We start from the raw sequence: 24,369 nt of genomic DNA, 5'->3' as shown, positions 1-24,369 counted from the left end.
GAGGAAATCTATTATTGTGAGGTTCCTGACAATGATGTGCACCTGGTTATGTGAGTACATCTTAGGAATAACCTTCTCTTAAACTTTAATATTTCAACTAAACATGAACTTTATTAAAAGAAAAGTAAGCGATTGACTCTGATGATTTAATAACACATTTTACATTAGGTTTGATTTTCCTAGTGTATAATACATACCTAATATACACCATGCAACATAGTGAAAACTCAATCTCCAACAAATTTCTACTGAAGGCTGCATGGTGATAATTGGATGTATGCCAGTAACTTGACTTCTGGTGCTAACGAGATGAATGGAGTCATGAGCAACATCACAACTGAAGCACTGATAGACCTGAGGACCCGCTCCGACACTTGCAAAGAAAATTCATCTCCACAGACCACCATCCTGCCAGTTATGATGTAAGTTTGCTGACTGTTTGAGTCACTGTTTTACAGCTGAAAGCTTTAAACCGTTGTGTGTGTGTGTGTGTGTGTGTGTGTGTGTGTTTTAGATTTGGCCCTCTCTGTGCTTTTATATAGTGCAATTTATCCTAAAATTAAATTACAACATTTCACATTTGTCTGGGCTGTACTGACATCTGCATCTGTTTTATTTGCAACACAACTAGAATATCTTGTTTTGGAGGTAGTCCACCTTCTTCTATTCACTTTGTGCAATATACCAGGAAGCAAAACAATTCCAGAGTATGATGCTACAACCTAGGAGTGTTCTTAAGTTTGAAAGCCTTACCTTTACTCCTCCACACATACTGCTTTTCTTTGAAGCCAAATAGCTCAGTCTTTGCATCATCTGACCCTAAAACTCTTCTCCAGAAGGCATTTGGTTCGTCAGTGAGGTTGTCTTGGAACTTGAAGTTGTGGATTTTAGACCAGGGGCTTCTTTCATGGTAAACACTTTGTCAATTCATGTCAGGCTTGAACCTAGGTGATTACTGGGTCATTCCTGTACATCCTAACCACTTTCTTCCGATCTGAGGGTGACCATTTGGGTCTTCCTCCAAATCTTTATAAAATGGTGAAATATCCAAATAACTTGCACATACATGCTGTTGTTTGAATTGATCATATTGTGTTGCCTTTATAGCACTTGTCAAAAATAACACAGCATCCACTTATGCTTTGCGAACTACTGCTCCAAACATTTTTATTAACATCATTATTAGTGATGTGTCGGTCGCGAACGAAATGGCTCTTAGAGCCGGATCTTTGAAGTGAACGACGCGAGCCGGCTCCTTATCGCGAGCCCTGGGGTTTTTTTTGTTTGTTTTTTTTTTCTCTCACCCTCTCTCTCACACTTTTTTCCCGCTTCACTCCACACGCGAGCCTTGTGCTTTGCGCTGGGAAGAGGGGGGAGGGGCAGTAGTTACACTCTCAGTAGCACAGGAACAGAGCAGGAGGGAGACAGAGAAAGAGAGCCAGGGACAAGTGTTTTGTGTTGTTTCACTTTAAATTTGTTTAAAAGGAAAAAGCTGAAAATTTAAATAGTTAAAAGTTGAACTGTGAATAGTTGGTTTTTGTATTATATGATTTATTTATTACATTTTATACGGAGTGAATAAATAGAAGTATATTTACGGTGGCCCCTACAGACAAAGCACGTACAAACCGCAAAGCACATAAAAACTCAAAACACGTACAAAACACAACAGAAGTGCTCCAGGATGCTCGGCGCAGTGTTGCGCTTTTGTTACCAAGTGGCTACACAAGCCAGCAAGTACCAATGACCGGATTTGGTGTGTGGTAGTAACAGGTAAATGAACTTTTTTTTTTTTAAATTTGCATATATATGAGTGCTTGTGTATAAATACACAAACCATATACATATGCTTTCATATGTAATTTAAGTGATCTAGGCAGCTCTGCTTTTGAAGTTCAGTTAATGCTAGAAATGTTTTTTGGAGTTTGTACGTGCTTTGTCTTTAGGGGTCACGGTAAATATTTATATATAAACATATATAAATAAAACCACTTTTTTTAACATTAGTAATTCCTTTTGTGCATAATTTTATATTGTTGTTAATAATAAATTAATTAAAGCAACAAAACAACCTGAAGAGCCGGTTCGAAGCCGAAAGAGCCGTTTCTCTAAAAAGAGCCGGAAATCCCATCACTAATCATTATGCAACATCACAGACCAGTCTTCTTTTATGTGCTCCCCCCGAGGCATTCGTGAGCTTTCTTAAATACAGTGCCCCATGCTGGTAAACCCTATCGTTACATCAACATCTACATATCAACACAGATATTGGAATCTGTATTTTTTCGAAATGCTTCCACGTAACCTTCCCAATGTACAATTCTTCTTCTTAGAGCTTCTCTGAGTGCTTTGTACTTTTCCAGTGTTTCTAGCATTGGTCAATCCAATGACTGCTGACTAACAAACCTTTTTGACACCAAAGAGAAACTACTAACTTCATGTTTAGTGGCCATGAATAAGCTCAGTAAAAACTTACTGCTCTTCAATAAAGTTGCTAACCTAAAACTGTTCCAGTTGAGCTTCTTAATTAAGTGGATATTTATAATTCACAGAGTTCCTTCAAACTGTCAGATGAATTTCACCTTGTTGATGTTTGATCCTGATGGGGACGAGGTTAAATGCAGATTTGGAAACACATCAGAGTGTCAGCCGTGCAATTTGTCATCTTTCCTTACCATTTTACCAGTGAGTATGGCTTTCATTTAGAGGATAGTTGGCCCAAAACTAACTTATTAGGCTACTTTGACCACATGTCCTTTTTCTGTCCTCTTGCAGTCATCTTGTACTCTGTCATTCAGCCCCACCAACAGCACTACTGAAGGCTTGTATGTAGTACAGCTGATGATGGAGGACTTTCCCATAAAGAACATCACACTGACTCAAACTAATGGGACAGAGACAAAAATAACGACCAATGATGCTATCAGCAAAGTGCCACTCCAATTTATTTTGAGAGGTATATGTCTATATTATAATGTTTTCATATTTTATAAATATTTAAATTTTATAAATTTGGCAACATCAGTGATATGCACTGAATTTAAAATATTGTATATGTTTGGGCTGATCTTCACAGGGAGTGAAAACATTGTCTTTCCAAGGTTGCATCACTAGCTTAAACTGTGTCACTTATTAACTTAAGACAGACACTGACAAAAAGAATTCAAGCCTCTACAGTTTCATTAAAAACACAAAGCTGGGAGTTGACTGTAAGGGGATGGTTTACTTCATACATATTAAATTATGATAATAACAACTCTAGCTGTAATGAATTGCTTGCACCTTTAGTTTGTGTAACTCAATGAACGATTGCAAGCATAAATCATCTGTTTGTATCATGAAATTTGCAGAAAATATGTGGATGCCACTGGGTTTAATTAGCTAAGGTCACCATGCTGCACAAGCCTCCTCAAATCACTGACTTCCTGTCTAGTGATGACATCATTTCCTATTACAGACTACACTGATTTAAAGGGGCCAAGTAAAGTCATTTTAAAATGACTTTAGGAGAGAAGTCCAGACTCACCCCAGTCACCTACCCATACCCGGACCATCACAATTGGCTGCTTTCAATAGGAAGATTAAAGGCTGTACTCCCCTAAGGTAGAGCCCAGCCCCCTTTGAAGAAAACTAATTTCTAACCGCTTATATCTGCAATCTAGCTGAGGATAGTAAAATAGAGTCACTGGTAAACTGACAGCTTCACATTCATGCTCAGCTCTCTTCACCACAACACATTGGTGTACCCAAAACCTGTCAGTCTATATTCTCCACTAGGTCCTCACTCATGAGCAAGACCTCTTATACTCCACCACCTGGGTAGTAACGCATCCCTGACCTGAAGTGGGCAGTTTATTTCAGTATAAAAATGTCAGTATGACTTACAAATTTGTTTAATGTATTGTTTCAGTGACTACTGCTGCGACATCCTGTGCGGAAGGAGAATTTTTGCCCAAGTTCCTGTCTCCAACACCAGCCAACGGTGCTCAGCTCTACAACAGGGCCAATCAGACTCTGGAAATTAACATCGCTGCAGAGTCAACAAACTCTACGTAAGTGAAAGGGAAAGGTTAATAAGATCTTCAGGGCTGAACTTGTTAGAGATATATCTCTACAAATCATCTGTGGAAGTTGGTAATGATTTTCCAGGTGATTAGTTGAGCAATCTGATTTCTCAAGGCAGCGAAGAATGTGACAAAGGAATGATATTATTTGTCTCTATTACAGCTAATATTGAATTCATAATACATCTTTGTAAATAGGTGTTTTGCTTTTCTGTTTGCTGAAGGATCTCTGAGCTGATGTCCACCGGTCCATCTAATGTAACTGTGATTAAAACGGGACCAGGGCAGTTCAGTCTGAGATGGATGCCGTCTGTAAGAGAATATGGTGGAAGCCATCCATTCTGCTTTGTTATACAGGCAGACTCCAAGTAAGTAACTTGATTTATACAGTACTGTGCAAAAGTCCTGACTAGCTCTTATTTCATATTTTTGCTTATAAGGAGGTTTCGAGTGGAAGGGTTTTCTTATTTTCTAAGTAAGTGTTCTCCAGGTTTTCTGGAGGTCTTTTAAAGTTTTCTTAACACATTGGCTGGTTTTTCACAAATTTTCAGTTTAGCCCTTGTACCTGACCATTTCCAGAGTAATGACCTATGAATTATCAAAGCATTATGGCTACATCCCAACTCAAGGAAGTAGTAAGTATCTAGCTGTACTCCCCTATAGCGAGTTTTCAATTGTATCTTTAGGCTCTTTGCTATACTAGCATCCTGTTTCAAAAACACATAATTTTTTTCTATTTCTTCAATTGATTCCATAAAAAATGCCAAAGATAACATAGTTTGACAGAAATAAAATAGTATTTTTGCACCAACAAGACGATTCTCAGATAGCTATGAGACTCAAACTTTGAATGTCTAAGCTTGATGTGCGGTTGCACCCTTAATTATTTTACAGGCTTAAAAATCTATCGAAAGTACATGAATATTATTTGAAAATCATGGTTTGCATCTAGCCATTCAGTTGAGCTTTCTACTCAAAACACAGACAAAAAGGGCTGATGTATACCAAACTGCAAAAGAACTGCACTAAAAAACAGTTATTAATCCAAATTTGATGGAGGTGGTCAGGAGAGAGGTACAACAGTGGTACCTAGAGCTGGGCGATAGAACGATAACGATATGTATCGCGATATAACCTTTTCTCGATAGAAAAATTAAACTATCGCGATAGACCTCGCCGCTCTTGTCCTCTTAAAAAAGAAAAAAAAAAAGAACGGCCAATCCAAATTAAGTAGCGCAGAGCCGAACCAATCACAGCCGCAGCGTCACGTCACGTGACTTGTTACGTACAGCACAAGTGCCAAGCCGCACATGTGTATTTGTTTGGGAAGCAGCCAGCCACCGTACCGCCCGGGTAATGGAGGAAATGAGTGTGCAGACTAGAAAAATCAACCGAGCGTGACCGAAGGTTACCGAAGAGAAAACAGATGATGGTTCCAATGCCGGAGAGATTGTCGAACGGAAGAGCCATAGAAGTTCCGTAGTGTGAAGGTATTTCGGCTATTTCAAGTCTGACAAAAAACAGAGTAGCGTGCACTGTAAATTGTGCCGAAAGCAAGTCTGGAAATACAATAAACTGGTGCATGCGCTACGTCCACACGTACCCGGGTATTTTTGAAAACGCAGATTTTTCTATGCGTTTGCACCTTTCGTCCACACGTAAACTGCGTTTTTGGTCACTGAAAACGAAGATTTTTAAAAACTCCGTTTTTGCATTTACGTGTGGACTAGAAAAACGGAGAAAACGCAGCGTCAAAGGTGTGCGCATTTTTTGACGTCACACTGTGCGCCACGTTATTGTTTCGGTGAAATGAATTTCTACAATACTGTTACTGTTAATTCTACTCTCTGCAGTGTTTAAATGCTTACATATACACACAGTTACTGTCCCTCCACACATACGACTCGGTTCTGCTTCTATGCCCCAGCTTTGTTTACTTTTCCCACCGAGGCTTCTAGACTTCTGATTGGCCAACATTTCTGCACGGTTAGGAATCTAGCGCCACCTGCTGCTTTGGCATGTTCATAGCAGCGTTTTCCTTCATTTCTCCCTTTATGTGTGGACGGGATTATTTTTTTAAACGAAAACGGAAAATCTCAGTTTTCAAAAATACCCGTGTACGTGTGGACGTAGCCTCAGTCTCTGACTGGAAGCGCTAATTCGTCATTCGGCTTTTGTCAGACTAAAGTAACTGTTAAAACTGTTTGAAAAGCTATGCTATACAACAAGGAGAGATTGAGAATTTCCTTTTAGTTCTCAGTTTATTTGATATTGACAAAAGTTAGTCAGTTTTGTCTGTTCTTCTGTAAAACAAACTAAGATTTATTTTTAGAATTAATATTTTGTTTCTAAGTGGAATTGACAATTTAGTCTGTTTCGTTTGTTCTACTTTGAAACTTAAATGCTTTAGCAGCTGCCTTTTGTGTAGTTTGCAATATTTGCCTTTATTTATCTGAAAAAGTCTCATGTTCCTTAAGTACATCTACCCTGTTGAACTTATTATGGGAAATAAATATTTAAATCAAAACAAGCTGCTGATTATTTCACATTTTACTTGTGAGCAACGGCACATTTAAATCTTACAAATATAGTTATTTGGCTTATATCGTGATAGATATCGTTATCGCCTGAAATGAAAAAAAAACATATCGTGATATGAAAAAATCTTATATCGCCCAGCTCTAGTGGTACCTATGGCTATTTGCAAAAATACTGACATCTCTATTATGGTTTGGCACCACGTGTGTGGTCAAAAGTGAAGGAGTTAAGAATACAGAAAAGTATCAGCAGATTTTGCTCAACAACACAAAGCCATTTGAAAAGTGTCTGGTTAACAACAAATTCATTTTTGAGTACAACAATAATCCCAAACACATTGCAGTAAAAAACTCACCAAGGAAAACTGTCAGTCATCAATTTGCGCCCCAGAGCCCAGGCCTCGACATTACAGAAGCAGTGTGGGATCACCTTGGCAGAGAATGGATCAGACGGTAGCCGATATTCAAAAAAGAGCTTTGACTGTCCTTCAAGAAGCCCGGAGAACCATTCCTTGAGACTGCTTAAAGAAAGTATAAGAAAGCTTGGCTGTGTTGAAGTGTAAACTTTTTTAATAGTGAACTTCTTGCAGATTTTATAAAATGACCTGTTTTGATGTTGGTCTTTATATGAAATCTACACTGTCTAGAAGTGTTTGCTTGTTTACTTGATTTTTTTTAACATGTATTTTCACATTTGAAATTTTGCACGAATCTGACTTTTTTCCAGTAAACTTTTTCATCTTTTGAGGTTACAGTTGGAGCCAGAAGATGACATGAAGTCCTGGAAATGTCTACAATACTTAAATTTATTAGACCAGCGATCATAAAAACAAACCAAAAAAACCCCCATAAATATTTTAGAAACCTGCCAAAAACATCTATAAACAATTATTATATTAGTATTTATTAGGCAAATAAAGTGCATGTTTTTGGCCACACTTAAATTCAGACAACCCCTTATGTTGAGCAAAAAGCCAAAGGTCCAGGTGCACCCTGCCTAGGACAGGATTACCAGGGTCCTACCCTGGAGCCAGGTTTGGGGAAGAGACTCCAGGGTGAGTATCTGGTGGCTAGGCCTTAGCCCATGAGACCTAGGTGAGCTCAGTCTGAAGAAGCTACAGGCAAAAGATGGATGGACAGACTTCTCTCATTCTGCTGTTGGCCAATGCAAGAAAATGACTATAACTTGGCATCTTAATAAGAAAGAAATAGAAAATTATACGACATCTGTGCCATAAAGATTACATTAGGTGGTGATTGAATAAATCTATTAAGCACTGTGTGACTAAAATTCTTTGAGCTCTGCTAAACTGTACAGCACCATATTTTTAAATCTGATAAACCATTAATTATTTACAAGCTTAAGAATGAAAGTGAATACTTTGGGAACCAAAATAATTGAAAAAAATTACAATTTGTAACACAAATAATGATGTATCTACATTAATTTATAGCCACAGTGGAACCAAGTACTACTCAGAGCTTCGATGCGTCATTGTGAGCGTTGGAAACAGTGAGCAAAGCCGTTACCCTTTTCTCCCAAGTCTTACATTTTGCTACTGATGTACCCAATTCATGTATTTAATTTAACATCTCTACTTAACTTGATTCACAGAGTCAGACATAATTATAGCAACGACCACTGCAGCAACTCTTACCAGTGAAGCAACTACTACAACAGGAGCAATTCAAACAAGTGGAGAAACTACTACAACTGCAGCTACTCTTACCAGTGAAGCAACTACTACAACAGGAGCAATTCAAACAAGTGTAGAAGCTCCTACAACTGGAGCAACTCTTACCAGTGAAGCAACTACTACAACTGGAGCAATTCAAACAAGTGGAGAAACTACTACAACTGGAGCAACTCTTACCAGTGAAGCAACTACTACAACAGGAGCAATTCAAACAAGTGGAGAAACTACTACAACTGCAGCAACTCTTACCAGTGAAGCAACTACTACAACTGGAGCAATTCAAACAAGTGGAGAAACTACTACAACTGCAGCAACTCTTACCAGTGAAGCAACTACTACAACAGGAGCAATTCAAACAAGTGGACAAACTACTACAACTGCAGCAACTCTTACCAGTGAAGCAACTACTACAACAGGAGCAATTCAAACAAGTGGACAAACTACTACAACTGGAGCAACTAATACCCATAAAGCAACTACTACAACTGGAGCAACTCTTCCCAGTGAAGCAACTACTACAACAGGAGCAATTCAAACAAGTGGACAAACTACTACAACTGCAGCAACTCTTACCAGTGAAGCAACTACTACAACAGGAGCAATTCAAACAAGTGGACAAACTACTACAACTGGAGCAACTAATACCCATAAAGCAACTACTACAACTGGAGCAACTCTTCCCAGTAAAGCAACTACTGCAAATGCAGCAACTCACACCAGTAAAGCAACTACAACTCTTTCATTTACCCCTCCAGCTAGTACACCAGTTTTGAAGTGTCACGCAGGCCATTGTTGATAAACATTTTTAATCAAGATTAGCACTTTTAACTTTCAATGTTTTTTGTTTTCTATTTCTTTCAGTTATTCTGATCATGGGACCTTTACTTTCAACTCTTATCCTTAATAAGTAAGTATCTATACGTCTATGTGTATATACATTAACAGTCAACTCTTCTTGCTATCAATATAATGGTGAGTCTTTGTTTCTGTCTCAGGTGAATGTGGACACATTGCTACCTGAGGTTGGTCGATTCTTATAAAGCCACAGAACCTCTCACAGTATCACATAATTTCTTTTTACAACTCAGGGAAAGTTTGCATTAGTAGTCATGATTAATGACAGTAACACCTGAAGCTCACTGTTCCTTTTTATCCATGTGCTGACAGGACCAGAAGATACTGCACCAGACCTCAAAAGCAGCCAGTGCAGATGAGTGTGCCACCACCTAATTTTAAAAAACAAATGTCTACCTGCAGGAAACTCTTGAATTCTCTCTGTTTATTACGTTTATTTACTCATTCATTTTTGTTCTTCTTTAATATTGAATGAAATCGAATGAAGTCTATTATTGTTAATCATTTATTTCACATTTTAATTTTTTATGTGATGGTTGTTAAATGACTGTCCTCTTTCTTTCATGTTATACCTTCTCTAATCAGTTGTTGCTATTAGAACTACAGTGGCTAAAATAAGTAATGAATAACAACACTACAGATGACAACAGAGCTGCTATTGACATGAAATTCTCACCAGATATTGGTAACACTCCGTCCAATCCACACATGCAAAGAAATGAAACCACAGTTATCCATGAGGAATAACACAGGGAAAAAATGTTGAACACGTGAAAAATGGGCCGTGCAAAAGGGTGTGGAAAGTCATAAAAACAGCTAAAATATATCATCCTCTTTTATTTATATAGCACTTTAAAAATACACCTGGTAGACCAAAGTGCTGTTCAATACAAACATAAATATAGTAATAAAATAGCAAAAACCAGACATAGCAATAAAATTAATAAAAATGGTAGTTACCCACAGAGTTAAAAGCCAGGGAATTGAAATAGGTTTTTAATGTGGACTTAAAAACTAGCACTGATGTAGCTTGTCTAATATGGAGAGCAAGGTTAGTCCAAAGCATCGGAGCCGCAACAGAGAACGCTCGGTCTCCTTTAAGTTTCAGCCATGACTTAGGGACTAAAAGCCACAGCTGCTCAGCTGACTGAAGTGAACGAATGGGGACATGGGGCTTCAACAAATCAGACAAATAAACAGGTGCCAGACCATTTAGAGATTTAAAAAACAATAAAAGGACTTTAAAATGGATCCAAAATTCAATTGGAAGCCAATGTAGAGAGGCAAAAACAGGAGTGATGTGGTCGAATATCCTTCTGCCAGTTAAAAATAGGGATGGGTACCGGTATCCGGTGCCATTCTGACATAAACGGTAGTAACCAGACCAAAAGCAGCGCACATTTCGGTACTTTATTTCGGTGCTTTTTTTTTCCTGAGCTGTGATACACTTTCGATTCTAGCCAATCATTTTACGTTTCCGAGGATAGTAGGCGGGGCCAGGTACGTACGTTCTTTTAGAGCAGAGCTACAGATTAAAAATGCCCAAGGCGAAGCGGTCAAAGTCTGGCTGTACTTCACAGCAAAATATGCAAACTCAGCAGCCTGCAACAAGTGCTTTAAGCTGATACTGTGATACTGTGCAAAGGAGGTAACACCTCGAATCTGATGAAACACCTGGCGACGCATAGCGTTTTTTAAAAGCCGAGAAATGCACCGTATTTGATAGCTTGTTGCGAGACCTCACACCGAGCACATCTACTGCGGGTGTGGTGCCTGTTATCTGACCCGGAGTTAGCAACATCCCCCAAGAACCTGAAGAGTAGAGTCCTGGCCCCTAGCCCTGCCAGTGTAGCAGAAATGATGACGGATGATGATGGCAGCAGCAGCCGTTCTTCTCTGTGTGAGTAGCTGAATGTTGTTTGTGTGTAATTTACGTTGAGTAGGCTAACCGCGTTATTAAATTAATGCACGTAAGGTGAACTAGCAAACATCATCATAGCTACATGCAGCTGTCTTCTTGTTTGATGGCAGATACTCCATTCACCCTGGCCAAAAAAGCTAAAATCACCAAAGAAAAAGTGGGAAACAGCTAAACATGAGAGGTTTTTGGACAAAGTTGGTGTTTTTTTCCCCCCATTGTTTAAGCACTGCTTCCAGCCAAGAGTAATGCCATAAATCCCCTATAGCTGCAGAAAATGCTAACATTGTTATCTTTTTACAAAAAAAACAGCTAAACATAAGAGGTTTTTGGACAAAGTTTGTGTTTTTCATTCTTTAAGCACCGGTTCGAGCACCGTTTAAGCACCATTTCAAAAGTACCGGTTTGGTACTGGTATCGGATAAAACCTGAACGATACCCATCCCTAGTTAAAAATCGTGCCGCAGCATTTTGCACTAGTTGTAAGCGTGGCAAAGTGCCCAGTTTAGTTAATCTTCGGTTCTACTCCTGCCACCTCCTTTGCTGTTGTACCATCACTGACAAAATAAAGCTCACTCTCATCAGCCAGTGCTTGCATCTTGGGTCCTACTTCCAACCTCCACTCGTCTGCCACTGTGGAAGTGACATAAAGGCATGAATAACACTTTAAAAGTCACACTTGTAAAGAAAGGGCTTAACCTTCGATAAATGTCTGAGGTGATAGAATGCTGATTTTACCATATATATCAGTAATTAGAAAGCAGTCCTGCCACTTAGAGCAAATTGATATCAGCTGTTTCAGTTGAAACTATAAAAGATGTCTCATTAAAAGAAACATCCCATGATTTAAAACAGTGAGCTATCTGAAGACCTATGCATCCTTATTTTTGCAATCACAAACTTGCAACAACCAGGTGCTCCCTGCAAGATTTTAGAGAAAAGAGTGAAAATTGATTTTTATTGATTAAATGATTGATAATTTTTATTGATTGTGATTGAATAAATAATTATAAATACTATGACCAACTGAGTTGTGTCCTCTCTGTCCAGTAAAAGAATAAAAGAATGAGATTTAATACTGTAAATGGAGGTTTTGAATATACAAGAAAATAACTTGTAGTCATTTTACATGAAAACTGATATCATATCAACTGGTTGCCCTGAAATTAATTCTTATCTTTCATAGATATTACTAGGATCCATCCATTGATCATTAGTGCCCCATATACACCAGCATGGTGTTGTTGTCTTGTAGAATGAATTAGAACCGCATTTCCACCAAATTCAAAGCAAAATTGCTAAATAAGTATATCTTTACACTTGTTCAGTAGAAATGTCACTGTTTGTGGGTAATTTTTCCAACAATCTCATTTGTTAGCATGAGGTGAACAGAGTTTAACAAAAAACTTGATTGAGGTGATGCAGACAATGGGGAGAAAAAGAAACAAAGTTCAAGAGAAAAATAATTAATCTCACTATTGGACTTGGAAACAGTGTGAAGAAAACAGGAACAGAATGACGCTAGGGAACCAGGTACTCTAACAGGACACTCTAACAACCACAGAAGAGAAGACACCTATAAATAAACAGAGGGGCAGAGATACTCTGACAGTCTTATGGCCTATTTTGACAAGAATGTGGCAAATGGTTGATAGAAACTGGACAATTTGATGATTTGTGTTGTCTTGCTATTCTGTGTAGTGTGACATTCTTTTTTGCTTTCTATATGATTCTGTTCAATAAACTCTGTTTAAACTCTGTTTTTCCAGAGAATCTCTCTGAGTTGTTTAATTTTATTTTGATCTAAAATCCTGAATCTACAAGTTATTGGCTGGATAAAGTTGATCACTCAAAGTTCAAAATTGTGACCTGACAAAAGCTACTCCAATGTTTGTTCTCATTGTGTTTGCTCTTGTTGTGATTACACAATTTATTTTGTGTAATCATGATTTCTATTTGAAAGCTGATACTTGGAGTTGGTGCATTGTTTTTTCTTCTAGGTCAAGTTTCAAGCTTTTACACTCAAAACAGGTTTAACAAGACAGGTACAATGGCTGTATGACTTTATTTTCATGCAACAAAAAGTACATGAGTAACTTAAAACCAGACACAAACTCCCTCAAGTGGAAAAAATGTAATTAAGAAGGGAATGAGATGCCAAATGGAAAATAAAAACAATCTGGGTTCATAGTTGCTGAAACATTACAAATATGTCATCACAAAAACATGTTCCTTTGTTTGTAGGTGAAGAAGCATTGAAGTTCTCTAGCATATCGAGACTATCTCTCCACACCATTACATATTCCATATGTATGGGGTATGACCCCCCTTGGTCGTGGCACATGGATACTTCTTTAAGACACTCCGGCTTGCCCGGCCACACCCCAGACTTCACGTATAATACAGCTGTGCAGACGTGACACCGGTGATTGTTTGATCTCAACTTGTGCGTGTGAGTGACTTTTCTTCGAGAGTGCTGTGTGTGTGTGCACGTACGTCCGTCTGGAGCCTGTTTCGGCAGCCTCCCTGGACGCTAGCCTCTCCCCAGTCATTTCCCTTAGCTTTGGTCCCCTTAGTTTTCTCTTGGCCCCAGTCTCCCCTAGTTGGTCTCCCGTTGCCCGGCTCCTTTGCCGATTGAGCTGGCTCCGCTCATAGCTCGGCTTCATTGGGGAAAGGTGTCAGAGTTCCAAGCATACACTTTCACCTGTCAGCACTGACACAGAAGCGCCTCTCCCCCATCTCATGCCTCTCAAGCTACTATGGCAAAAATGGCTGCCATTGCTGTGGAGACCAGATAGGCAGGCCATGGGCTGGATCCCCTCCCACCCCTGTTTGCTGATTCACTGCTGGCCCTTCCTACAGTGTCCCAACCATGGCTCTTCCTCTGTGAGGCCTGGGCCGGTGAAGGTTGATTATCATGAGGTGGAGGTTGAAGAAGCTTCCATCCCCTCTGGCTGCCACTGGAGTGGTGCCCGGACGAGTGGACCCATGTCTGGGTCGCCTGATTTCTGGGTGATAGCCAGTTGCTGAGCTCAAGTGGCTTGGTAGGCTGTGCTCCCCTGGCGTATTGCCTGCGTTAGCCAGCTTACACACCAGTCATACCTCGCTGCGACGAGTGAGAATTCTCTAGCCTAGTTTAGCCAGTTTTCTGTCTGGTGTGTTACCCACAGTGCGCAGCTCACACGACCAGCGGAGTTCCTGTCATAGCTCAACAATTCACGGTTATTGTAGATAGACAAGGAGTTACTATGGCGCTCTCTGTGTGGCTCCTGCTGCTGATGGTCTGCAGAACAACGTCCAACAGGCTTATTCTTATGGCACAGGCACCTACTATACAAAATTCACTGAAGCTCTGCCATCAAGGGTGATCATTGGTTAATGGTAATGTGACTGATGCAAATCCTTTTAGCAAAACTGTCATTAATAGTTAAATATTTTAGTTCATGACACGATCCAAGATACAAGCTGGAGAAGACCACCCCTTCTGTTGTGTTATTCAAGCAATTTCCAATTTAGTACCTACATTATACCATTTGTAAATGGTCAAACCAACCCATCCATATAGATACAGTGGCTTGCAAAAGTATTCGGCCTCCTTGTACCTTTCCACATTTTTTCACATTACAGCCACAAACATGAATCAATTTTAGTGGAATTCCACGTGAAAGACCAATACAAAGTGGTGTACACGTGAGAAGTGGAAACGAAAATCATACATGATTCCAAACATTTTTTACAAATAAATAACTGAAAAGTGGGGTGTGCGTAATTATTCAGCCCCCTGAGTCAATATTTTGTAGAACCACCTTTTGCTGCAATTACAGCTGCCAGTCTTTTAGGGTCTGTCTCTACCAGCTTTGCACATCTAGAGACTGAAATTCTTGCCCATTCTTCTTTGCAAAACAGCTCCAGCTCAGTCAGATTAGATGGACAGCATTTTTGAACAGCAGTTTTCAGATCTTGCCACAGATTATCGATTGGATTTAGATCTGGACTTTGACTGGGCCATTCTAACACATGGATATGTTTTGGTTTAAACCATTCCATTGTTGCCCTGACTTTATGTTTAGGGTCGTTGTCCTGCTGGAAGGTGAACCTCCGCCCCAGTCTCAAGTCTTTTGCAGACTCCAAGAGGTTTTCTTCCAAGATTGCCCTGTATTTGGCTCCATACATCTTCCCATCAACTCTGACCAGCTTCCCTGTCTCCGCTGAAGAGAAGCACCCCCACAGCATGATGCTGCCACCACCATATTTGACAGTGGGGATGGTGTGTTCAGAGTGATGTGCAGTGTTAGTTTTCTGCCACACAGTCTTTTGCATTTTGGCCAAAAAGTTCCATTTTGGTCTCATCTGATCAGAGCACTTTCTTCCACATGTTTGCTGTGTCCCCCACATGGCTTGTGGCAAACTGCAAACGGGACTTGTTATGGTTTTCTGTTAACAATGGCTTTCTTCTTGCCACTCTTCCATAAAGGCCAACTTTGTGCAGTGCACGACTAATAGTTGTCCTATGGACAGATTCCCCCACCTGAGCTGTAGATCTCTGCAGCTCGTCCAGAGTCACCATGGGCCTCTTGGCTGCATTTCTGATCAGCGCTCTCCTTGTTCGGCCTGTGAGTTTAGGTGGACGGCCTTGTCTTGGTAGGTTTACAGTTGTGCCATACTCCTTCCATTTCTGAATGATCGCTTGAACAGTGCTCCGTGGGATGTTCAAGGCTTGGGAAATCTTTTTGTAGCCTAAGCTTTAAATTTCTCAATAACTTCATCCCTGACCTGTCTGGTGTCTTCTTTGGACTTCATGGCCTTGTTTCTCCCAATATTCTCTTAGACAACCTCTGAGGCCGTCACAGAGCAGCTGTATTTGTACTGACATTAGATTACACACAGGCAATGTTCCCTCTAAACTGAGCGCGTGAGCAATCGCTCACTGCTGACATGGTCTCCCCACACAGAAAATCTGCTCTGCGCACACAAAAAAATCCAGCCTCAACTGGAATTAAAGTAAATACATGCATTTATTTTATTTTGCTGATTTTCTGTGCGCAGAGGCTGTGTGCAGTGCGCAATTGCTCACGCGCTCAGGTTAGAGGGAACAGTACACAAAGGTGCACTCTATTTAGTCATTAGCATTCATCAGGCAATTTCTATGGGCAACTGACTGCTCAGACCAAAGGGGGCTGAATAATTACGCACACCCCACTTTGCAGTTATTTATTTGTAAAAAATGTTTGGAATCATGTATGATTTTTGTTCCACTTCTCACGTGTACACCACTTTGTGTTGGTCTTCCACGTGGAATTCCAATAAAATTGATTCATGTTTGTGGCTGTAATGTGACAAAATGTGGAAAAGTTCAAGGGGGCCGAATACTTTTGCAAGCCACTGTATCTATATGGATGGGTTGGTTTGACCATGTTTGGACCATGAGTAGTTTTCTATAGTATATGTCTCTTTTCACTTAAAAAACAAATGTCTACAGTTTTCTTATATTCATTTGGGTTGTACTTGTCAGGAGTGTCGTGTGTGGAGATGAGGAAGAGATGATCCAAACGCTGACTCACGATGCAGGATAATGATGCTTTATTGTAGGCTGGATGAACAGAACATGAACTGAAATGACTGACTGGATGACTGAACTAACTGGCTGGCTGATTCACTGGATTGACTGGACATGCGGGAAAGACGACATCAACATCAATGATGCGACGATGAACAGAAGGAAACTGAGGACTTAAATACTCTGACAGATGAGGATGATAATGAGAGACCAGTGAGTACACAGCTGAACATAATCTGGCTAAGGACGCAAGAGACGAGCTGACACAGGAAAAACAGGAAGTGAGAACAACATTGATGTGGCAACATAAACTAAACGTGACAGAACAAAAAGCACTGGGTCAGCGACCCAGGAACCCTGACAATACTTTTGCAAACCACTGCACTATCACAGTTCGGGAGTGTATGACTGCTTCTGGTACATGCTCAAACTTCTTTGATACCTATTTAACACATAGCCAGTCTCATTGGCTGCCCACACACCCAATAATTTTATTACTGTCAGAAGTTGGATGGTCTTAAATGGAAATCTGTATTTGACAATTCAGTCTCCATGTGTGAACCTCACTGCAGGCTGAGGGAAAACTGCTGTCTTTGCATGGGCCCATTTTCAATTCGAGAAAGTAGATACTGCATGATAATGACTTCAACCAGTGTAAGCTAGATAAGCTACAAGTGCTAACAATAATAATATCTTCTTTAAAGAGTCTGCAGCATACTATTAAACATTTCCAGTTAAGATATTGTTAACTGCTGCATATCTGGAAAGGCTGAAGGTCACTTTCTACTTGTCAGTTTTTGTTGTATTTCAATCATGAACTCAAATGTGAAAAACAAAACAAAACATCAGATTTCCATGAACTATTATAAACTTTGAATGATATTGTCTGTTTTCAATGTTCTTTCTTTGCTTATCTTCAAAAATGTAAAGAATAAGCTGATTTATTTCCACAGTGGAACCAAGTATCACGCTGAGCTTCGATGCATAGTTGTGAGTGTTGATGTCAGTGAGTGCAACTTTTCTTTGTTTTAATGTCAACAGTTATTTACTGGATTAATATTGTTCACTAATAAGCTTTTATTTTGACTTTATGTAGAGGGTTACTACACCAACACCTACAACAGCCAACACACCAGTTTGTGAGTAACTAATGACAGAGTTAGCCTACCTTGATAGACTTTGGGCAACTTGGAGAATCCCAAAAAATGGGAGCCCAGGCCTTTGAGTTCCAGTTTTCCACTTAGGCTGTGCTCACTCTTAGTCAGTGTTGGGAAGGTTACTTTTAAAATGTATTCCACTACAGATTACAGAATACATGCCCCAAAATGTATTTCGTAACGTATTCCGTTACATTACTCAATGAGAGTAACGTATTCTGAATACTTAGGAGCAGAGATGGGCAGTAACGCATTACGTAATCTGATTACTTTTTAAAAGTAACTAGTAAAGTAAGGGATTACTATTGCAAAAACGGTAATTAGATTACCGTTACTTTCCTGTAGGAACGCTGCGTTACTGCGTTACTAAAACCGTGATGTTTTTGCGAGAATGTCTCATGACAGTGACGTAAACGAGTGCGCCGTTAGTGACAACAGCTGTGTGCAGATCAACAATGGATCACATATCGAGTGTGGGAGAGAGTATGAGCGTGCAGCGTTTAAAGCGTGGAAGTACTGACCTTACTTTGAGTTTGATTCCATAAAAAGTGACAAAAACATTAGTGTCCGTTGTGCGTGGGAAGAAAACTTCTTTTTACAGCGAAAAAAAAAAAACCCTAAACAAGCACCGAGTGCGCTACCACATAATGGGAAACTCACAGAGAAACTCGCGGATTCTTCCACTGACCGCTGCGGCACACCTGCACCAGGGTAAACCTCCGCCTACGCCACTCCTGCTTTACAGGTGAAAATAGAGCAACAGGACCGCTAGTCTTTGACTTTATTTATTTTCTGCTGTGTTTTACTTGCATCTATTTGAAAGAGTGAGTGTAAACACAAAAAATATTTTATTTTATGTGCTGGAATGTGCAGAAAATAGGTTTAAATGATAATTTCTTCAAGTCAGAGAATGTTGCATATAATTTAATTTTTACTTGATGCATAAAGTTAAAAGATTAAAACTGATAAAACAAGTTAAAAAAAGAGACTTTTCCATTTGATTACATTTTGTATGATGGATTATGCAGATAAAGTAGAATTGGGCTGAAAGATATATCGCTTTATCACCTATTCAGGTTGTAAATCGTGTTTTTAAAAAGTAACTAAGTAATTAATTACTTTCGAAAATGAGTAATCAGTAAAGTAACGGGATTACTTTTTGGGGGGAAGTAATCAGTAATTAATTACTGATTACTTTTTTCAAGTTACTTGACCAACACTGCTTAGGAGTACTTAATTAGTTACTTATTAGTTAAGGTTTAAGGACATTAGGTAAGGCTGCACTTTTTGCAGCGATTTCATATAGAAACTATTCTGTGCGTATATAAAACAGGTCTGCAGCTCCGAACCGTAGTAAAGGGACCTCTGGCTAATACGTCGGGTTCCATGTCAGAAAATGTTAGACAGCAGGGATAAACACTCTAAAACGCTCTAAACACTATAGATAATCATACAGTTTAACTCGTTCCCCTTCACGCTGAGCCTATTAGTGGCACTTCCTCAAAGAAAAACATTTCATCACTCCAATCTTCTTCAGTCTCAGCTGAATGCAGCTTTCCTCAACCTTATAAACAGTACATTTGCATAAGGACCGAAACTCGCATCACTGATGAACAATGAACTGTGAGGTCGGTTTCTTGATCATTAATATTCAAATTGTCATAAGCATTGATCAATCACAGTGATTGGGGAAACCTGAATTCAGGTGAGATTGAAGAAGGTTGGAGTGATGAAACGTTTCTCCCAGTGAAAACACTAAGTCCGGATGAGCAGAATCAACTTTTTAGGATTTCTTTAACCGAATGATTGAGCATGCATCAAGACATAAACTCATTCATTAAATTTGCTTTCCATGAACACAGCTTCTAAGATCATGTTCTGTCACTGCCTCTGTGACTCTAACTCAGAGTCACTTAGTCCAGAAATTAAAGCAGCACTGGTGAAAAGGGACTCCCACCTGATGTCCTTCTACAGTTGCGACACAGTGAGATGCAGATTGGTGCAACTGCAGTGCCCTGTTATGACGCATAAAAATATGCATTTCATTTCAGTGACTTGATCAAATACTTCTGATGTAAAAAAAAATTTTTTGCATTTTGAATTTGAAAAAGTCATTGGTGATGCCAGATATTTGATCTTGTACTGAAAAGGTGTTTCTTTACTTGTTTAGATTATTTAGCATTTTTGTATTAGCAAATGGTGTTCTGGGCACATTTTCACTTTAGGTAGGACTTTAGGAACACATTTCCATTAAGATAAAAGCAACAGTATTGTCCATAAAAGAAATTAACTATGATGTGGCTAAGAAAAGTGTGGGTAATACATTTGTGGAGTACCAGTCACTCTCCTTTGTCTTCTCCAGGTATTCCAGCTGACCGCTACTTAAAGGTTCTGGAAGGGACCAAGGAGAAAGTAGGAAGCGGGAATTTTAAGTTCGTATTTGGGATTTGTAGGGTTATATCATTTTAAATTAGATATAGGGTTTATGTATACTTTGGAAGATAGTTTCAATCATAAAATATGATATAAAATGGTTTTGTGGCTCAATTGCCACTTTAGAAAATGTGGAAACAGCCGTGGCAGGTTATGAGCAAAGTGTGGCTCATCAGCAGCAGGATATTAAGGTTTTGGCAATTACCCAATTACTTCTGGTTTTATTTCGCTGCTGTTAGGTCACTAGTGCCCACAGAGCCGCTATATTAAGATTTGTAAATTAACATTTTGACTAATAAAAATAATTACACTTGGCATTTGTTAAATCTTAAATCTGTGAATCTCTTTAAAATAAGCCTTAAATGTCATCGCTGTGCAAGGGCAGGCAGAAATGCTGGACCCAAGAGCAGGACACACGGAGGCAAAGTGAACTTGTAGATGCTCAGCTTTATTACTGGTTGCAGGCAAAACAGAAAACTGGCTAAACCGGACACGAGACTAACAGGCAGATAGAACACACAGTGAAAGACAATGGACGAAGCGACACGGAACTAAGGGAGACTCTGACATAAATACACAGAAGGCTAACGAAGGACATAAGGACACAGGGAACGATTACACATAACAAGACAGGGAGGACATGAAGCTGAAAATACTGACTCAAGACGCGAACCTTAAACGTAACACACAGAATCAGCCGAGAGGAGCACATGACGGGATGAGGTAAACATGGAACACAAGAAGTCGGAGCAAAGAACAATAACTCACATCACTAAACACACAGCGGGAGACACAGAGGTTCCTAATACTCATTTGTAGACTCTAGCAAGACATCACTACAGCTGGGAAACCATGAACCACAGATTGGTGCAACTGCAACACCCTCCAGTGGCACAACATAAACATCAAATCAATGACTCATGTTTGATATCTGCAAGGCTTGATTCTGATGTGATTTCTCAGCAGGAACAAGCTTTGGATTTGAAAAATAATTTAAGTCAGCTATTTAAAGTTAATTCATCCCATCATTTAGTCAGTGCTGAGCACATTTGGTAGTGTGTTTTTGAGTGGGTCTGTGAAATGTGATGGGTTTTTGGAAGAAAGGATGAGTGACTGGGCTCATAATTTTGAAATCAATGACCTGACTGTTGAACACCACAGCCCCGTGTTTCAGTACCATCTGGGAAGAATCTGATTGCTAACTGCTTCATTTTTCAGCATAGCAATAATCACAAATACACTGCCAATGCAGTAAAATGCAGCAAATGCACTTGGATAGAAAAACACACAATAGAACGCAATCACTCTGGGATTGGCCTCCCTAAATCTTAGATCTCAACATTATTCAAGTAGTGTGAGATCACCTTGATAGAGAGCACAACAAAATGCAGCCAACTTGCAAAGAAGAGCTTTGAATGTCCTCATATTTGGACATACTAAGTACTGACATTCAAGTTTTTTAGAGTTAGATTTGCCTATGATTTTACCATCACAAATCAGAATACTTTATTGATCCCTGGGGGAAATTATTTTTTGTTACAGTGCATTTTTTGTTACAAATCCATTGAAAAGCTGTGAAGAAACACAAAAAAAAATACTATAAATAAACATAAAAAGATATATTGAAGTTTCAACTGCTTTAACTGAATAAATATGGGAGAAGGTACTTTTAATCCCATGTAATCTGTGCTATCTCTAGCTACTCATGTCTGTGCTTGTCCTGCTAGAATTGTTAGAACGTGCAGTGGTCAATATTGTTAATCACACTATTTTCTATCCTATATAGCTAATATACTCAAATTAGTTGATGTAAATGGGAGTCTCCTTCACACAAAAAGGTTAATTATGCTTCCACATGGGATAAAGTGGCAGGAGTGAGCAGCAGTACAACTGAGCAGTAGCAGATTTAAAGTGGCAGTTGGCACAGTATTGCATGGAGTAAGGGTTTTTATTTTTATTTAAATACTAATAAAAATGAAGTGACCAGTGCAGAGTGTAGTATGTACTTGAGAAACTGTAGGACAGATTCTGAGTGCATCCTGTGGAGTGTGTGTGTTTAAGTGTTGTGGTTGAGGTGTCGAATGGCTTGATGGTAAAAGCTGTTTTTGAGTCTTGTAGTCCGTATAAGACAGATGTCCTGAGTGGAAGGAAGCCTCATGCCTGCGATGTGCCTTCGCCACCCTCTGTAGTGATTTTCGGCTGCTGGCAGAGGAGCTTCCATACCAAACTGTAATGCAGCTCGTCAGCAAGCTCTCAACATACAGACCTGGATGACCTCTGATTTCCTACTTTTAAATTCAGATAAAATTGAGGTCATTGTACTTGGGACTAAAAATCTTAGAAATATGGCATCTAACTAGATACTTACTCTGGATGGCATTAGCTTGGCCTCCAGTAACACTGTGAGGAAACTTGGGGGGTCATTTTCGATTAGCACAGGGGTCGGCAACCTGCGGCTCCGGAGCTGCATGCAGCTCTTTAGTCTTTATACTGCGGCTCCGCAGTTATTTACTGGATTGATATCGTTCATTAACAAGCTTTTATTTTGACTTTTACTTTGTGTACAGAATTATCAACACCAACACCTACACCAGCCAACACACCAGTTTGTGTGTAATTCATGAGATTTAGTCCAGCTTGACAGATTTGGGGCAACAGTGACTTGTTTGTCTTAGTTAACTCATAGCTGTTAAACAAAGCCTAGAAGTTAATATAAAGTAAGTTAGGGAGTAACAAATGTTATACAGGAGCGGTGAAATTTTAGGGGCTTTTATGTCATCTAGCTAGGAAGCTAACCTACAGTGTGAATAATGACCAGACAAGTTCCTGGATTAAATCTTTTATGGTATTAAATTTACCTTGTATATCTACCATTGTGTTTTATCTAAACGTAAGATCCACTGATTTTTGTCAAATGCAGCTGCTTGCAGCAATGTTAGCTGTGTAAAGCAGAGACTCATGGACAGATTACAACACACTGTATGACTGGTTTGCCTGTCACCAAATTATAAATGGATTTAGGCAAAATTGCTTTTCATGTTTTGAGTGATCTCTGATTAAACAGACAGAAGACAATTCTGACCTATAACGTGGAATTTTTGTATTTCTAGATGTTGCAGGTCTGAAAATGAAGCTTTCCTCTTTAGTGGGCTTGTCTAAGATTTATAAAGACACCCTCCTAAATCAGGTTAGTCTGTTCTTATCTCATCTGAAATCTTAGTACTTGGGGAAACTGAAAAAAATCGTAATCCCAGACTGATATTATATAGATTAAAAAATGCTAAATTTGCTTAAAGTCTTGCCTCAATAAATGTTTTTCTTAAATCTATTAAACGTTTCTCTGAGTGTTTTCTTGTGCTCTGCTCTAAACACTAAAGATCCTAGTCTAACTCATTGGCATTCCCAGTGTGCCTGATAGTGACATTTTGTCCACATAATGAGGCATAAAAGGACCCAGTGGACCTGAGTGTAGTTTACACTAAGCAGAGAAAGTGACTCTAACTCGGTCTTCCTTTTTTGAATCCATAGATTAAATCGGCACTGGTGAAAAATGGACTCCCACAGGACGTCATTCTACAGCTGAGAAGCAGTGACCCGCAGATTGGTGCAGCTGCAGCGCCCTCTAGTGGTGCAGCATAAACAGTGACTAGTGTGTGATGTCTGCTGAGGCTTAATAATATACTTCTGATATGATTTCTCAGCATTAGCAAGTTTTGAAAAAAATCATTGATGATGCCAGATGTTGGTTGTTGTACTGACAGAGGTGTTTCGTTTAGAGTTAGCATTATTGTATTAGCAAATGGTGTTATGGGCACATTTCCAATTTAGGTAGGACTTTAGGAAAATATTTCCATATTAAGATAAAGAGACAGTATTGTCCATGAATGTAATTTACTATGATGTGGCTACAAAAAGTGTAAATAATATATTTGTGGAGTAGCAGTCACTGTCCTTTATCTCTCCGGGGTATTCATGTGTATCTAGGAACTTTAATGCTTCTTAAAGGTTCTGGGAGGGACCAAGGAGAAAGTTTGGTGCTTGGATATTTTTTTTTAGCTGTTATTGGGGATTTTTAACATTAAATGGTTTTAATTCAGATATAGGGTTCGTGTATACCTTGGCTGATTGTTTCAATGATGAAATATGATATA

The 24,369-nt window shown here is 39.3% G+C and overlaps 1 protein-coding gene across 1 annotated transcript; it reads left to right on the top strand.

Moving 5' to 3' along the window:
- Positions 1-309: 309 nt before the first annotated feature.
- LOC146674165 (uncharacterized) lies at positions 310-23,857 on the top strand. Its single transcript, XM_085401048.1, has 8 exons — positions 310-422; positions 2,553-2,685; positions 2,776-2,956; positions 3,911-4,052; positions 4,289-4,432; positions 17,582-17,634; positions 20,148-20,197; positions 23,747-23,857. Exons 1-8 carry the CDS (start codon positions 310-312, stop codon positions 23,855-23,857), a joined length of 927 nt encoding a protein of 308 aa, XP_085257174.1.
- The last annotated feature ends 512 nt before the right edge of the window (positions 23,858-24,369 follow it).

The sequence above is a fragment of the Rhamphochromis longiceps genome, linkage group LG3 (assembly GCF_057381845.1).
Source record: "Rhamphochromis longiceps isolate RC_006_pf linkage group LG3, R_longiceps_female_GT1.1, whole genome shotgun sequence".
Lineage (NCBI taxonomy): Eukaryota > Metazoa > Chordata > Actinopteri > Cichliformes > Cichlidae > Rhamphochromis > Rhamphochromis longiceps.
This window is presented reverse-complemented; position numbering and strand designations above follow the sequence as displayed.